Raw genomic sequence first — 17,838 nt, forward strand, 5'->3', positions numbered from 1 at the left:
GGCATTCAGATTTAGCTATTACTTAATTGATTTATTCATTGGCAGTTAAATTGTCAAATTGTGAAGCTGTAGTAATTAAATAAGAAAACTAACCCCAACCATGCAAACAATTATAATACCGTAATTCATTATGTAATTTGTAAAGACAAAAATAAAAAGGTGCTTCTATGGAATCGTTTATATATCATCTCCCTCAAAATATATACGAGGGATGATGATATAAAAATAAAGTTCATGTGTCTATTGAGAAATATTTATGGCTACCTAATGGGATGACTGAAGAGAAGACATATTCACTCCCCACCATCTCTATATAGTAGACTCCAATACACCTAAATCCCATGAGTCCATTTGATGCTCTCTGTCGGATTTTGGTTCCAACCCTGCAGCCTTGTTTCACTACATTTCTAAGCCATGGTTTTCTTAATTAAATTAATCTCTCTCTTTTCTGTCAATTTATTAATTTAGTTGTCATAACTGCACCTTGCAGACCATCTGATAAAATATTAGTTTTGTCAACATAACCAAACTCATATCTTCCTCCATCCAATTCAGACTCAATCGACTAAGAACAAACAAAAAGAGGTTGGCGATTAGATGAATGGGTCCCCTCGGTAACGACCACGCTCTTTCATCTCCATCTTCCAGTTTAGCCAAACCTCCCCAATGAAAACAACCTTAATTAATATAAAACGCATGTGCTTCGTTTACCGATAGATTTGAGTAACAACGACATGATTTAATTTTATTAAAATGTAACTATAAAAATACATAAATATTAATAAGATAAGTTATTTGAATGTTTCGGATTTAAACTTTGCATGCTTCTCTATTCACCATAAAACAACAGTGGAAATTTTGTAGGTTCATAATGAAACAAAACCTTCATTCAATATTATTAGATGGATAAATTAGAAGTAGAATCAATTTTAAAAGTTGAAAACAATTGTAAATCGAAAACATAAAAATAATAGTTGGATTCCAACTACTTCTATATTTTCTATAAATTTTCCGTTTATTCAATTAAATTAAAATGGGTAATTGTAATTACTTGATTCAGTTTTTAGCTGATTTAAGACTCCAATTCCATTTTTTCCTTTTTAAAGTCAATATATTTAAAGCAACTTCTTATCTTTAGGTTGGAATCTTTTCCTATTTCTTATTATATTTTCAGCGGTTTTGATTGATTCGTAAATTAATGTCAATGATTTGATGGTTTTATAAAGGGTAGAATCTTTTTATCTTCTTCTTCTTCTTATTATTATCAAAAATGGCTTAGCAGCAACATGTTTCAGCGTTTTTCTTTGATTTTTTAATTTTTTTGAATGTTTTGCCAAATAATAATGGCAATTAGGTTTAGGGTTCAAAAGATGCAGATTTCCATGCCCAAAACAGCGTAAAGTTCACGGGGTTTAAAACAATATTTTCCTTTAGAAAACCAAGCAATCAGCTTGAAATTTGTGAAGATAAGAGTTGAAGTCTTGAAGAAATTCAAGACAAAGTCTTCACTTTAGGAAGAAACAAATGAAGAGAGCTTAGAGAACTGTTGGAGCTTCGGTCTAAGTGCTGCACTAATTCTATTTTAATCCTTCTATTAAACTAATGAAAACCCATTATGTTGTCCAAATCAACTCTTATTATTTTAGTATAAAGCTCATTAATGGATGAAGAGAGTGGACCACCTCAACGGGAAGAAAAAGAAAGTTAAATTTTGATATTAGTCTCTCTACTTTATACTAATTGTGGATTTAATTCTCTACCTTTTTTGAATTTTAAAATTTTAGTCTTAACCTTTTAATCTATTTGGTTAAATTCAATTACCAAGAAGGTTCTCAATTGGATCATTTTAAGTCCCAAGATTTAGTCGAATTTTGAAATTTCAATCTCCACATAAATGGCAATCATCAATCTATTAATTGAATTTTTAGTAAGTAATATGTGAAAAATCATGCAGCATCAGATCTTGAAAATACCAAAACTTAACTTAATGAATTTAATAGTTATTGTATAGTAATGATTTGAAATTTTAAAACTTGAGAAAGTATAAAAATTAAAGTATGGGGACTAAATCTACAACTTTGGTAAAATAGCAAAAAGAAATGTGCTTTCAGTTGCATCATGTGAGGGTGCTTCGAATCTAGCATTGTGTTTTGCATCCATGTTCTTGGTGTCTAAGAAGCCGCTTTTATAGCCAAAGTGAGTCGAGATTGTTGCACCCATTTTCTCTGTCCTGCATGGAAGGGGCCAACTGAAAGCTTGCATTTTCTTTACTTAATTAAATCCAAACACATCGAGCAGTGGGAATTTTTTAAGACTAAAACAGCCGACCAAACTGGGCTTGCCATGTGATTGATAGCGATTTCTTTTTGGAATCATTGTTGTCATCTCTTCACCTGCTTGTATGACTTCTTTCATTTCAATCGCTAACCATAATTGTCAACACAGTTTCTTTCCCATATTTCTTTTTTCTATTTGAGCAGTCGTTTTCATGTATGAAGTTTTTGTTAAAGAAATGATGCGACTCATTTAAAAAATTTCGTACAAAAAAATTAGGTTAGACTTTCAGAAACAACAATATTTCATGTATATGTATAACGGTTTCAGTTCAACCATTTGAAACCAATTGAGTATGAGTTAGCATAACCCAGAAACTTGGTGGTCTTTAATAATTTCTAAAAGAGCGAGGTGCAAGTTCCATTTAAATAACAAAGCACTAGATTTGCCTTTTAATCACCAAAATAGTACTGTAATTATAAGGCAATTAAGGCCAATTGATTGCCCCATATAAAATTCACTCCCACATATACGGGAGTGCTGATTGCTTTTGTTAGGAATCTTCTGTAATAATATTTTGGGTTCAACTGAAACAATTTTTTTGGAAAATTGTAATTTTTAATATTTAAGTAAAGAATGGTGTGATTTTCAGTCTCGCACTAAGAAATTGTGTAATGAACAATATGATGATAACTTTGAGAAGTTACTTTTCTGTTATCTATAAATTATCTTATTTTCATTGTGTGGGTGTTTGACCTGGATGATAAACGTCGTCAGTTTTAGAAGAACTGAATATTTTAACAGGAAACAGCATGATTGCGTTTTACTTCAAAATGCTCATTGCAAAAACACTTGGGGGGGAAAAAGGTAAAGGTACGGTTTAGTGCATGCCTTCAAACTATTACAATAAAATATAATTTGCAACAGGTTGGACGCAATAATGATGGAAATTATGAGGCACCAACCTCATAAAGGAAGTGTGTATACACAATACGAGGTCTTCAATTTCTAGTAATTAATAATGTCCTTTTTTACATGAAAATTAATGATCCGAAACTTTGTTAAAGGCAAAAAAGGAAAAGAGAGATACAACAATAGAAAAAATATCCAGCTGATGACATCTATATATTCTGAATAGAGTGGCTATTCTCCCACGTAATAACTACACAGCAAGATGGGAAGTATTAACCGATTCAAAACTAACTCTAAACACTCTTTTCATACACTAACACTGTATTCGCTAATAGTTATTACCTATAGGAGGAAATAAAACTATGGAGCTAGATAGGAGGGGGGGGGGGGACACATGTTTATCATACACGTCCAAAATACAATCAAATCTCACCAGGACAAACATGATCGCAGCAGAACGGGACCAACTGAGGAACTAAGCATATCACTGAGAGCTACCTGGACCTCAGTTGAACCATGCTCAGTACTTACCAAGTTCGAAATAAGAGGGAAGAACTGAGGTAAGTTCTTCTCAAACAAGGTTTCTCCCAAACAACAAATGGCCTGGAGAGTCGCCACAACGAGAGGTGCACGGGCAGCCAATTCTCTTCGTTTCCCAGAACCAAGAGGAATCAGCCATTGAGTTTGTCCATTGGCAGATGTTTCGGAAGCCTGTCCAGAGTGCGCACTTTCAATATAAAACAGCAATACCTCCTGGCAAAGATCCACAAGATGGGACTCCACTTCAGCCTCCTCATACCTTGGAGGCCTATCCAATATCAGGTTCTGCAGGAATGTAAGGCAAAATTGATACGACTCATTCTCAAGGCGCAATAATGGAGGATCTTGTAGTTGAGTCATGGGACCAAACTCTTGAAGCTTGGAACGTAGTATAGTATTGTTGTTGATCCTGTGAGCATGGGATGCCACATCATGCATTGCCTCATAGAGGATTATGATGCTCTTAGCTGAAAGGTGAGTTCGATACATGTTGTAAATTTCCATCACTGCCTGTTTGCAGAATAACACCCAAGGGTTGAGGTTAGTCAACTTCAAACATAGAATAAGCCTATTATTTAGTTAGATCTTAGTACAAACATTAAAAAAATCAGAAAAGATAACAGTTGTTCATTTCTAAGGTCAATTAACAGTGACGCTCGTTTTAGAAACTTTCAATCCAAAAAAATTATTATCTTCACAAAATTCAAGCCTTTGTTCCATAACTTTGACAATGTGGTTAAGCTAAACAGCTTGTTAGTTATCAACATTTCTAAAACTTGATGCACTTAGTAGGGGGACTAATTCCAAAAAATTATAGTTGGATGAACCATAAACATCCAAGGCCATCATCTAAAACTTAAAAGTGTCAAAGTGCATTAGAAGAGACATGAAGTCAAAGGTGCATGCTTATGCTACAAACGTCTAAAGCATTAGATGGGGAGGGGTATGACACCTTTCAAAAGTTTGAATCCTCCCTCACCTAACTCTAAATTTATAAAAAAATAATTTTTTGAAAGAGAGGGAGAGAGAGAGAGATGGAAGATTAACTCCATTCCATTTCTTTACTTATTTTATGATATGAGGAAAGGTTTCGATCAGTTTTTCAATATTTAGAAGAGAGATCTTACCTGAATCAATAGAAGCTGAACAGCAGCTCGGCACTTGGCATCAGATAAAAGATCATAAACATGTTGTGCTCTCGAGCTCTCTGAATCTCCATGAGATATGTCAGAACCAGCAGAAACCTCATTGCTTTGGCTGTTCAAAGCATGATCATTGCTTCCAACCATGATATCCCCACTAACAATGAAAGGAAAATCGGGAAGTGTAGCATTAGCAGCTTCTTTTAATGAAGAAACTACTTCCAGCCACTTCTCCTCTGAAAAAAGATCGCCTGCATTGCTCATCAAACGTACAAATGCAGCAATTCCGATACCAGCTAGGCTTTGGTGGGGACGCTTGATAAAACTTACAAGTAACGAAAGAACCTTCCTCAAGAGAGGATTGACGGTATTATAGAAGTTCACAAAAAGATCTACAACTAATTGGAGTGCCAATGTACACGTCTCATAGAGCCATGCATCTTGATCATGTTCATCAATGTCATTAACAATTCCCTGCCCAGGCGATTCACCACCTGATGGATCAATAGCATGACGCACATAGTCAAATATTGGAAAAAGCACAGACTCAAACACCCTTTCCCACAAAGGTAGTGAGAAGAGGTGACCATGGTTCCGTAAAGTTTCAAACAACACTTGTAAAGCACTCTTCCTAATTTCTGGCCTTGGATCAAAGCTGAGTTCTGATAAGCCTGCGGATCGAAATGTGATGCAATTTTAGAACAGAGTGCATTTGTAAAGTATTAGGATAAACGTAACTTCAAAAACTCAAGCAATTTCAAATGCATTGTGATATAAAAACAACTAGTTCATTATTCCGTACCAGCCAACAACGGGAACCAGAAATAGAGATGGTCATCCTTATCCACTAGCACTCCATTATCTTGTCTTCCATCTTTTCCCTTGTTAGATGAAGATGGAGAAATCTTCCCAAACTCGTTGTCCTTATTTTTTGACGAGGAGCCAAGATCCCCTTCTGCAAGCTTTGTGGCACAGAAACGTAGAAAAGCAATTGCATTGAGACTAATATCTTTGTTGAATCTACTATTGGTGAATGCAATTAGGCAATTCACACAATCAGTGAAGGTGGTTGTTTCAGTTTCAGTGATGTATGGGAAATAGTCTCGAATAATCTTTTCTATTATTTCAAAGGCTAACAGTACGATGTTTTTGTGGTCATCATAAGCTGCAGTAGTGAAAACCTGAGAAAAGACTTATCAGTTCAGTAATAAATTGATAAAGACTAAAGTTTACGGAAGTTATTAAAAATTCAATACCATGAACATGCTCTTCCATCCTGATTTGACATTATTGACACGAGATAACACCATCTGTGAAACACATCTGATGATTAATTCTCGGATTTCAACAGCACTGCTCTTGCGCATAACAATGACAAAAGGCTTCATAAATTCATTCTGAAAATTATAATTAGCCAACTCTTCTCGCTCCAAAAATTTCATTGATAGCTGCCGTAAAGAGTCCATTGCAAAAATTGCAATTGACAGGTTTTCAGAACAGCCAATAGTCACAAAGAAATCAGAGAGTACAAGCCAGATGCTTGACCATACAAGCCTGATCCGGTTCATGTTATAATGCCTGTCAGTATATCAGAAAACTAACAGTTAAGAATATAAACAAATATACAGCATTTAAATAAGCCCTAGGAAGAGAAGTGGAATGAATCTTACGCAATCTCAACAATCTTAGTAAGGCTAAAAACCCGAGGGTCAGATGTAGATCGCAACTCCTCCATGGACACCTTGCAGAGAGCCTTAACAAAGTCTACGATAGCCTCACTATTCAATTTTTGACTACGTGTGAATATACGGTTCATTTCACCAACTTGTTCTAACATGTTGAGATTAGAAACTAAATTGTTCATCTGTTCAGATGTGACTGCCCCAGCAATATTACCTCCAATACCAGCACTATCATATGAGCCCCTCATCACAGCAGCAGCAGCATACTGAATTTTTCCAGGTCCCTTCTTCCTTAAAACAGGAAGGACAGTTGACTTAGCTTGCTTAGATTTTTCTGAATCATTCTGAGGAAAGGCAAAGAAAGTGGCATCTGGAGGAGCACCCTCCCCCAATAGATGCAAATGCTCAAACCGAGACACACACGTCAATATATGTTCCCAAGCTTCTCTTAAATAATTTCCATCTTCATCTGCAAGTGTAACTATTGCCTATCAACAATGTAAATGGAAAATTCATTGTTAGATCTACAAGCAAGTGAAAATTTTCTCTCAAATAACTGGATCATACTAATGAGCTTTCTAAGGGTACTTATTAAAGCTTTGCTTTAAAGAATAAATTCATTGAATACATTCAGTAAGGCAAACTTGCCCTAATAGCACTCCTCTTGTGAGGTTTGGCAAGTCACCATCATTGTCACCACTATACCAAAGGTTACAATGACTATCAGCAATTGCTATAATAATGATAAGTTGCTGATGAGAATATACGGCATCACATAGCTTGCCAGTTTACAAGCACTTGAATGAGATAAGATAAAAGGGGGGGGGGGGAGAACATAAATTAAACACTACTAAAATTTTCGGATTAAGAATCCATGAAGCTAACAAACAACTTATCAGTGCAGATGAACCAAAATACTAACCCTGATAGCATCTATATTTTTCTGCTTGATATCTGCAGGAGAGTGCAGTGAAGTAAACTTAGCTAATGAAGTCACAAAAGCATCTCTATGAGTCTTCATGGACATCACAGCAGTCACATGGATTGCATAGCGGAAGCCTTCAAGACACAATGCTATCACTATTTCATCATCACTTTGATCAAGAGGCACACTGAAGGCAGCCAACATAGGAGCCCAGCACACCTCAACCATGAATCTCAGAACCACTACATCTGTAGCAGCATAATAAACTGACCTACAAATTGCAAGTACAAAAGAAATCAAGGAATAATCAAAAACAAGCTTTCTTCTCCAAACAGGAAAAACCATATTTCTCAAAACATGTTTAGTGCCAAGTCATGGGAGAAAATCCTGTTAAATGTGTGACAGGGTAAAAGCAAAAAATGTTGGAAATTGAATATAATGTTTACAAAATCTCAAAGTATTAATTTAGCTTAAACCATGTAACAAAGTAAATGAAAGTACTCCTTGAAATTCCGCCCTTTTCGAATGAAAAATAAATGCATAAAAATATTTTAGAAAAAGAAGAGGCACAGATAAAATGAGTTTAACTATACACAGTCAAACAGGAATCTCTCCATATAAGAGAGCACAATATGAAAAGTTAAAATCCAGTTGATCTTACTCAGATTTCCGAGCTTTCTCCGACAAATTGCAAGTACAAAAGAAATCAAGGAATAATCAAAAACAAGCTTTCTTCTCCAAACAGGAAAAACCATATTTCTCAAAACATGTTTAGAAGTCATGGGAGAAAATCCTGTTAAATGTGTGACAGGGTAAAAGCAAAAAATGTTGGAAATTGAATATAATGTTTACAAAATCTCAAAGTATTAATTTAGCTTAAACCATGTAACAAATTAAATGAAAGTACTCCTTGAAATTCCGCCCTTTTCGAATGAAAAATAAATGCATAAAAATATTTTAGAAAAAGAAGAGGCACAGATAAAATGAGTTTAACTATACACAGTCAAACAGGAATCTCTCCATATAAGAGAGCACAATATGAAAAGTTAAAATCCAGTTGATCTTACTCAGATTTCCGAGCTTTCTCCTTAAATTGTTCTTGCATGTGCTTGATAAGACTATCACTGGTCTCCATATGTTGGTCTTCATCACGCTTGCGTATCACAATATTCAAGATACTGTCCAAACCTAATATTCTTGAGGAATTCACTGACTGCTTCTGCTGCACGGACAGATCATCCTCTTTCATTTTGATCTCATTTCTAGATATCCGTTCAAATAATGATCTTAAGTACTCTTCTGGCAAGTCTTTTCCATCATCTATACCACGATTGTTTCTTATGAAATCATCAGCTGACATCTGCACATTTCAAATAGGAAAGGGAGAACTTCATCAATTTTCTTGCACTAGAAGTCAATAGGATCAGATAGAGAATGTATATGCACCTTGTTCTTGACCATAGGGTTATGAGCATCGGTATTGAGCAATATGACAGAGTAAGCAAGGACATAAGCTGTATCAGCACTGATGAATGCCTTCGGGTTACATTTGCAGTAACGCTCAGCAAACTTTTCCATGATTCGGTCAATCTTTTGCGCCTCACCGGGCAATCTAAAGCCTTGCAGAAAGGCTCGGATTGCATCATCAAACTCCATGCCTTGAAAGTCAAAGGAGTCAACATAGGAATGCATAACTTTCAGTGATAAATCTTCCCTTTCTCCAAGATAATCACCAATCAACGTTTTGTTGAGACCAGATGCATTTTTAAGAAAAGCAGCAATCTCCTCGGGGGAGTCACCAACCTTATTTGCTCTAATTAGAAATTCAATTCCTTTCTTAGGCTTCCGATTAAAAAGTGATATACCTTCCTGCCACAAATTTTAAATCAGATCCCATGAATGATGACTAGCTAAAATGAAGATAAAGTCAGACCACTTTACCATACATCATCTACATACATACCTGAAGCTCAAGCTTGTAAGCTCGACGTTGCTCAATTGATAAAGCATCAGAAGCTTCACTAGAGGTTTCAGAATGAAAATCTGATCCTTCAACAGTTTCATCTCCATTACCATTTGCCAGGGGGACATTTACAGGCTCAGGACTGTTCTCAACAGCTTCAAATCTCTTAGTAGAATGAGGATCTGGAATACGCAACTGTTTGTTCATCCAGTCTCCCATTGATTTTAAAATAGCCACTAAACACTTCATAGCTTCAAGTTTCATGTTTGCTTCCTGAGGTGGTAACAGCGTTGTAGCTGTACTGGGAGGAACACCTTGAGCCGTTTTCAGAAGTCCATTGACCATTCTAGAAAGAACCATAATGGAAAAAGAATGAGAAATATGCAGAAGCCATGAACATCTACCAAACATACGGTGTTAACTTCGGTGACATTATTATAAGAGTACTGAAGATACCTCTCAAATATGTTTGATGAATTGACATCACAATCATAGTTGATAAAGATATCTACCAAGATCTGTGAATCAACACAAAGCTTGTCCAGAAAACGAAGAACTATCATCTTTTGCTGAAAATTAGGTTGAGCAACATTTTCCAAGACCCTGAGGACAATCATAGGAAAAAACACTCCAATCTCGGCTTTCAGGCCAGCTCGAAACCTTGAGACTAGACTAATGAAAATGGAGCAAGAAAGCTGGAAAACAATTATAAGAGATGAAGCGCTGTTCTTCAACAGTGACAAACACAGGTATTGCTTTATGGCACCTAAAAACCTGTACCAGCACAAGTATATCCACCAGAAGAAAATTTTCAAATTCAGGAAAAGGTAGTATCGGGACAGGTACAGTGAGCAAACAAAAACTAAAAAATGTGGGAAAGCAATAGAATATTATGTCAATTCTAATTAAGGAGATGGACAAGATTATATGTACTACCCCCATGTTAACTTTCAACTTTTTTTCTTAAAGTGATCTCAGTATCGGAATAAAGTAAAACTCACAAATACCAAAAACTAATGGTAGGGAAGATGGAAAGAGATATGGAAGGAAAATTTATTAATCATACAGTTGGGATTCAAAATCAGATTTGTTATTTTGTAACTCAACTTTCCTTTCTCATTTCCATCCTTCTTATCAAACAGAGTGTAAAGGTTGTGCTGCACTATGAAGGCAAACAAAATGAATTGTTGAAACTAACAAGCAAATGCAACATACCTTTCTAAAATAAACAGAGGTGAAGAAACAAAAATGGTCAAAAAGAAGACTCCTTAAAAAACCATCCAGAGAAATTTGCTAAATTTTTCATGGGTGCATGCCCAGATGATTACCACGAAAAGATCAAAATATTCACCAAATTTCCACACTAACAAGATTTATTTTAGTACGCCTCGACATGAAAAGCAACCTAAGGTGTTTCCAAACCCAATAAAATGCTCTAATGCTTTTGCCAATCCTCCAAGATTTGATACCTAAGAGCCTATGCCTTATAGTTGTCTCTGGATATAGCCTATACTTGGAACAAGTTTATCCTCTAGCACATACTAAATGCCTAGCAGCAAACTAATACTAAGAGGGTATACTGTATCAAGAGTTGCATATCACATTTTCCAAGAACATAGCAGCAAAGCAAATCGACAATTAAACAGCTAACCGTAAGAAACTTTTCAAAGGGCAGATTAAAATAATCAAAAAAAAATCAGATAAGACGTTAAAGGTACCTTTCACTTGTTCTAAATACAGCTCCAGCATTCTCTAACAAAATCTTCAACAACTCAAGCGCCACAATCTTCCCTCTCATCAACTGAGGATCTGCCATAGCCTCTTTCGGGGGTGTCTTCATTGACAACTTGCAAAGCGCTCTAAACACCAAAAAGGCATCCCTTCTCAACTTATTCCCAATCTGAACCTCCAAATCATCATCTCTCTCCACATCGCCATCTGCCAACTCCCCTTTCCTCCCTTCTAATGCTGTCTTATACATACTAATCTCCCAATATTTTGCATCCAACATATCCTTATCAGTAGAATCCAGCAAGTCAGTTGGATTAGTGGTCTCAACAGTGGTGGTTTCAAATGCGCCATCATGGCCACCTAAAGAAACCTTACTCGGTGCCACTGGATTCAATACTCCATCAATGTCCTGCATAATTTTGGTTATAAACCCTTGAACAAACTGAGTCATCGATCCATCCGCATCGGATTTCTCAACAGGTTCCATTAATTCAGCCACTACAATTGGCTGAATTGGAACGGTTGATGAATCAGCCTCCATTCTCCTAAAAACAATCACTAACATTTGAACCAAGGAAGCTTTTGCTGTCGTTTGATTAACCACATTTTTACTCCCTAAATAAATGTCATAACAAGTTCTTACAATTTGCAACAAACAATCACCATGAATTCGCAGTGAGATGGATGTTACCGCCGATAAAAGCGTTTTCAAAACGAGTAATTCAACAGCATCATCCCCTAAATCGTGGCATTTGCAGACGGATTCTATCAATTTTGATAAGAGCTGAGCCTCGGGACCTCCAGTGGGGTCCGCTTCGCCGCGTAGGTAACCGTAGGCGATTAATTTCTGAATGCAATCAACAGCTGGATCGACGATCTTGTTGTAAGCGGTTCCGCATGCGTTGATCAGAGGGGTGAGAATGGACTCCGATTCAGCAAGGGAATATTCCACTGGGCCGCCGTCATGGAGTGGACCAGGGATCGAGTTATCAGGCTCCGAATCTGACGGAAATAAAGGAGACTTCGTGGTAAGTTTCTCGAGAAGGGATTTGCATTGGTGAGCAAGTTTGGAGTGCTTCCGCCATGAAGCGTTCTTGATGATCTTCTCAAGGGCCGGGGCTACCACTTGGCTCATGCGGGAATCGGCTTCCGCAGAAGCCATTCCCGAGTCGGATATTGCACTTCGCTTATAAACTCGGATCTAGGAAATGGATAGCGAAATGATAGGGTCCGTTCTTTTTTTTTTAATCTGTCTTTACTCGTGGGAGGCCGAATTATCTGAGTAAGGACTGGAAACGAGTTGACTCAGTGAGTCCACAGGGTTAGCGTTTGTTCTAATTGCACAAGAAACGGGAAAACGAAGTGCAAAGAGTACGGAGCCCAGAGAAGGCAAGGAGAACAGTGACTTGTTTTGGTACACGCAGCCAAGCAGAGAGGCTGCTTCAGTCTTCAGATCCAGATCGGGTTTTGATTTTTTTTTTTCTTTTTTTGGAGTTTGAAAGCCAATAGACTGAAATGCCCCTCGAAAAGTAAATTGTGGCATCGTGACGAGGCGTTACGAAATGCCGGGACTCTTGCATTGCTTTCTTTTTCTTTTCAAGTTTAATTATAAGTTAATTCTTTTTTTAAGAAAAGCTTTGAGTAATTTCTCCAAGATATGTTATTATGATAAATATTTTATATCTTAACATTTTATTTGACGGAAATCACAATTATTGCACAATTAATTAAACTTAAGTTAACAAATCCGACATATCAAAATAAATCACGAGTGGTAGGATTTTAGCTCGGAATTTCAATGTTAATTTTCAAAATAGTTTTTTCTATCACACTTTAGCTTAATGTCAAAACAAGGTATTGAGAATTTTAAGGTCTTATGTTTATATTGCAGTGTGTTTGATTTTGATTTAGATTTAGATTTAGATTTGTTGGGGAAGCATAGAGGAAATAAATAAAAGTATAGTAATTACGTTTTTTAATTATAACAAATTACAATTTATTAGGTTGATAGAGTGTAAATACATAATTTCTTATATCGCTTTTGGTTGTAAAACTTATTATTATACAATTATAAAAATATTAATTATTATAAAAATATCAATATAAAAAAATCTAAACGAGCAACAAAGTATCGAGCAGCATATGATTGGTTGGCCGATTTTTTTTAACATCTAAAAAACTGAACCGATAGTGTCTGATAATATTATGGGCTAAGCTAGGAATGTTTGATAATGTTAGGGACTGAGATGAGTAAAAAATTTTTAAGCACCAAAGTAAAAAATCAGGTATACTAGTCATGTTTAAACTTAAGGTCATAATTAAAATTCAAGACCATCCATCACAATAATATCTACTTTAAGATTCAGGCTCCATTTGGATTTACAACTACTATCAGTGAGATGGAATCTTGAAGCATATGTCTTTTTACTGTACCCTTTTTGTTTTTTGGATTATTAATGGTGAGATGCATCTCCACCATCTCACCACACTGTCTCCTCAATTTTCAACTGGAGTGAACTAGGGCAATGGGTGAACTGGGCAACCAGTGGAAGGAATAATCTCCTTTTTGCCCTTGCAATCCTTTTAAAAAAAATTATATATGTTAATTTTACTTTATAATTATTTTAATCATAGATAAATATTAATATGTTTTATTAATCAATATAAATACAATTTTAATATATTTTATCTATTAAATAATTTAAATTTATTATATAATTTATTTAAAATATTTATAATAAAATATTGGAAGATACATTTAATATTTTATTAAATTAATTTATAAATTCATATATTTTAATAATTAGAAACAATGGTGGAGTGTGTGTTTGGATTCAAACGCAGCTGTAGCGGTGAGGTGAGAATAAAAAATGACTATTAAGGACATCAGATTAGAATTGATATATATTAGAATTTTTTAAATTATTTTACTTTTTTTTAATTATTAAAATATGTGAATTTATAAATTCATTTAATAAAATATTAAAATGTATCTTCCAATATTTTAATGAATTATATAATTAATTTAAATTATTTATTAGATAAAATGATAATTATTTTAATTTTTATAGTTAAATATTTTTTATAACAATGATAAATATTATTTTCGAAATAGTAATATTATACTTGGATCAAAATTTGAAGTATTTAAACGAATAATTTTAATAATAAAAAACATAATAACATAAGACATAACAAGTTTCATTATTACTAGAAATTATGTTATGATACAAAATGTTTTTACAAATATGGATTCATTAAACTAGTTGCAATGGTTTCCCTTAACATCATGATTTTAAGTTCACTTTCTCTGTTAGAAGAACTCGATTCACCTCTGTCAAACTGGCTTGAAGAGACTGGCATGTCGGGTATATTCTCAAATTCTCGAAAATCCTCATCATTTGACCAAGGATGTCTTCGAATGTAATTATGCAAAACTATTATTGCAATAACTATTAAAACTTGCTTGTTGAATGAATGACTTTGAATATCTCTTAATATTGGCCATTTTTTTTCCACACTCCAAATGTTCGTTCAATCATAGAGTGTAACGAAGAATGGGCATAATCAAAAATTTCTTTTTTTCTAGATACTTGATTATTACCTCGACGAAAATCAGGTAAATGATATCGTTCCCCCTATATGGACCTAGAAAACCTGCCATTTGTGGATATCCTGAATCCACAAGATAATATTTTCCTACAAAAAAGTAAAACATAATATCAAGTTTAAAAATAATTTTAATATTTTAATATTTTTATGTAAAAAGTAATTAAAAAATTAAAGTTCAACCTGGTGGAGGGTGTGGAAACTTCAACTCTTGTTTTCTAAGTGCTTGCAAAAAAATTCTACTATCATGTGTTGTTCCTTCCCAACCAGGAAATGCAAAAATAAAGCACATGTTGAAGTCACAAACTGCCATAATATTTTGAGTTGGTTCACCTTTCCGTCCGATATAAGGTATTTGACAAGAAGGTGAAATACATGCTTTTATGTGTGTTCCATCTATAGCCCCAATACAATTCTTTAAAATAAATACAAGTAATAAGATAAAAGTTAGAAATAATTTATATTTTAAAAATATAAAGATTGTGTAAATATTACCTTAAAGTGAGGCCAATATCTTGTATCATGTCGAATATGGTTCGGTACTTCCTCGAATTGACCTTCAGTGGGTTTAATCGTGTCTATTCCCATTCGAGCAAATATATGCAATATATCAGTAAAAATTCGACTAACAGTTTCCCCAGATCGTTGAAATCACTCTGTTGCATTTGAATTTGATTCTCTATTTCCAAGAATGTATAATGATAATGCTAACTTCTCCATCCCCGATACTTTCCCATTCTTTAAGCCATAATTTGTTTGCAAATCATGCAACAAGCTGTGAAATATATCTTTTGGCATCCTAAAACTATTCATGCAACGATCATCGTGCCCATTTAATACTTCGTCCACCCACATTTGACCTATATAATTTGAATCCATACGCGGTTGCATAGTGAAATAAGTTTCATGGTGTACCAATACACTGCTTAACACATATTCGTCCTCTTCATGATAATTGTTGTTTTCAACTTGGGTAACAATTGTGGCTATTCTTCGTTGAGCTTCTTCACTTAATTCAGGGGTATCATAATTCATATCAAAACTATTATACATGTTGTTAAATTCATCCATAACCTGAAAAAGTAATCAAATGAAAATAAATCCTTTAAAATCTCGTGACATTCTATACAACACAGAAACTTGATTAAAAGCATAGCATAAACATACCAAACATAAAAAGTATCATACATTAGTTTTACATATAAAAAAGTAGTATAATTATATTACAATAATAATTCTAAGGAGCTTATGGTGGAGGTGGTTGATGGTATGGTTGGAAGGGAAATGAGGATGTTGCTACCAAGGATGAAAATTATGCAATTGGATTTTGTTCAGCATACTCACGTCGAAGCCACCAAACCCTATCATCTGGATCTAAGTTCAAAAACACTTTTCGTTTTATCGGTATTTGGAACATTTTGATGGCAAAATAGTACAGTTCATCTTTTTTTGGAATTTCATCTCCCAAAGCACGCAAAGCATCCATTACATTTGAAATAGTATATTGAGAGTGAGGAAAAATAAATTCATTCACTGACTTCCTTGGACTAGCCATACTCTCACACAATTTCTCAATCTGAGTAGTTAATGTATTTATTGATGATTTTCTACTTGAACTTGATTTTTTTCCTTTACCGTGTACAGCCCCAAGTGTTTGCTTTCTTCGATTAGGAATTTCATGAGAAGGGTTTGATGGTACCTCATCAGGAGGAATACATTCATTCTTGTTACTATGTTCATCTGAATCACCAAATCCCTCATTAGGTGCATCATCTCCCATAAGAACCCCACTTGAAAGAACACCAGACGAAGGTGCCCATGCCTTCTCTCCGGTGGCTACAATGCCCCCAAACATTTGCCACATTAACTCATTCAATCGTGGTTCAATTCCTTTCTTCTTAAATCCTTTAAAATCAGGATTTGCCTACATAACATGTTAAATGTTATACTAAGATTTTTATAATTGTAAATTACTAATTTCAATAAACTTTATGCATTAAAATAATGATAAAGTGAACACTAACCTGTATTTTTACAGCCCACCATTCTTCGGTAGCATCAACCGTCTTTTTAGATGGACACCATCCAATACCTGTAGATTCCTTAAGCAATTCCCTCCATAACCTCCATTCCTTTTTTAATGTATCCCACTTATTTTTCAATTGAGGTTTTCCATAATTTTTTTGTGTTTTTGCTTGAAAAAGAGCAATGGCATTTTCCCATCCTTTTGAGTTTAGATGAGTTGTCGGTCTATTACCAGCATTGACTTCATTCACGCAAAGTTCACAAAATATCAACGTCAGCTCATCATCTCAAACAGCTTTTGTTGCTAAGCTGCTATCTCCCTCCCCAAAATTTCGTGTCTTTACCATCTATTGTCATTGATATAATTCAGTCAATGTGCTAGCATTCACCAAGAAGCATAGAGAAAATATATAGTCTATAAGTTATATTAGACGTATCCCAATGCTAATCTTTATCTAGCCACACCCAAAAAAAACTGGCACCTTAATTGAAACTTCAACTTAATGGAAAAAGAGGAAATGAATGCAACAAAAATATAAAATTCAAGTCTCATATTTACTCTATTTCTGATTCTCTTGGACACAAGACATATTTATATGGATATCAGACTTAAGTCTCTGGGGCAAACTGATAAAATTAAAGAAAAAATCTGCAAGAAGCATTGGTTCACGTTTATTGCTTAAAAATCTATCTATAATACAATTTCTTCATGTTTCTGTCAAATAAATACAGGGCCTTTGGCTACAAGCACTGATATATTTATTTAATATGAGTTGTCTATGTAGTAATCTACATGTATGCATGTCAATAAAATTAACAAATGCTAATTTTTTTTATTTTAGAATGATTTGAAAAAAAACTATAAATTAAAATACTCAAATAAATTTTCTTCTAAAGTTGAACAGATAAAATGTTTATGTACAAAGAAAAGCAACAAATTGACACCTATAATTTCACAGGAATTTGACTCGGCGGAGCCATCGAGGGGAGAACAAAAAGAAAGAAAAAGCTCTTTCGTTCTTTGTAATATTGGCG

The 17,838-nt window shown here is 34.6% G+C and overlaps 1 protein-coding gene across 1 annotated transcript; it reads right to left on the reverse strand.

Moving 5' to 3' along the window:
- Positions 1-3,369: 3,369 nt before the first annotated feature.
- LOC105802600 (brefeldin A-inhibited guanine nucleotide-exchange protein 2) lies at positions 3,370-12,662 on the reverse strand. Its single transcript, XM_012634317.2, has 11 exons — positions 11,157-12,662; positions 9,895-10,212; positions 9,439-9,784; positions 8,922-9,344; positions 8,543-8,835; positions 7,473-7,746; positions 6,539-7,038; positions 6,125-6,446; positions 5,671-6,049; positions 4,854-5,539; positions 3,370-4,236 (listed from the first exon to the last, which is right to left on the reverse strand). The coding sequence occupies exons 1-11, from the start codon at positions 12,329-12,331 to the stop codon at positions 3,616-3,618; spliced, it is 5,337 nt and encodes a 1,778-aa protein (XP_012489771.1). The 5' UTR covers positions 12,332-12,662; the 3' UTR covers positions 3,370-3,615.
- Positions 12,663-17,838: the final 5,176 nt, after the last annotated feature.

Source organism: Gossypium raimondii, chromosome 11 (genome assembly GCF_025698545.1).
Source record: "Gossypium raimondii isolate GPD5lz chromosome 11, ASM2569854v1, whole genome shotgun sequence".
In the NCBI taxonomy this organism is placed as follows: domain Eukaryota; kingdom Viridiplantae; phylum Streptophyta; class Magnoliopsida; order Malvales; family Malvaceae; genus Gossypium; species Gossypium raimondii.

Bases quoted from the DNA above. Each gene is read 5' to 3' on its own strand.
- LOC105802600 (XM_012634317.2), bottom strand. From the start codon at position 12,331: ATGGCTTCTGCGGAAGCCGATTCCCGCATGAGCCAAGTGGTAGCCCCG. The intron at 6,050-6,124 runs GTATTGAATTTT...GTCTTTTCTCAG, and splicing joins GATGGAAGAGCATGTTCATG to GTTTTCACTACTGCAGCTTA. The intron at 5,540-5,670 runs GTACGGAATAAT...TTCGATCCGCAG, and splicing joins CTGGTTCCCGTTGTTGGCTG to GCTTATCAGAACTCAGCTTT.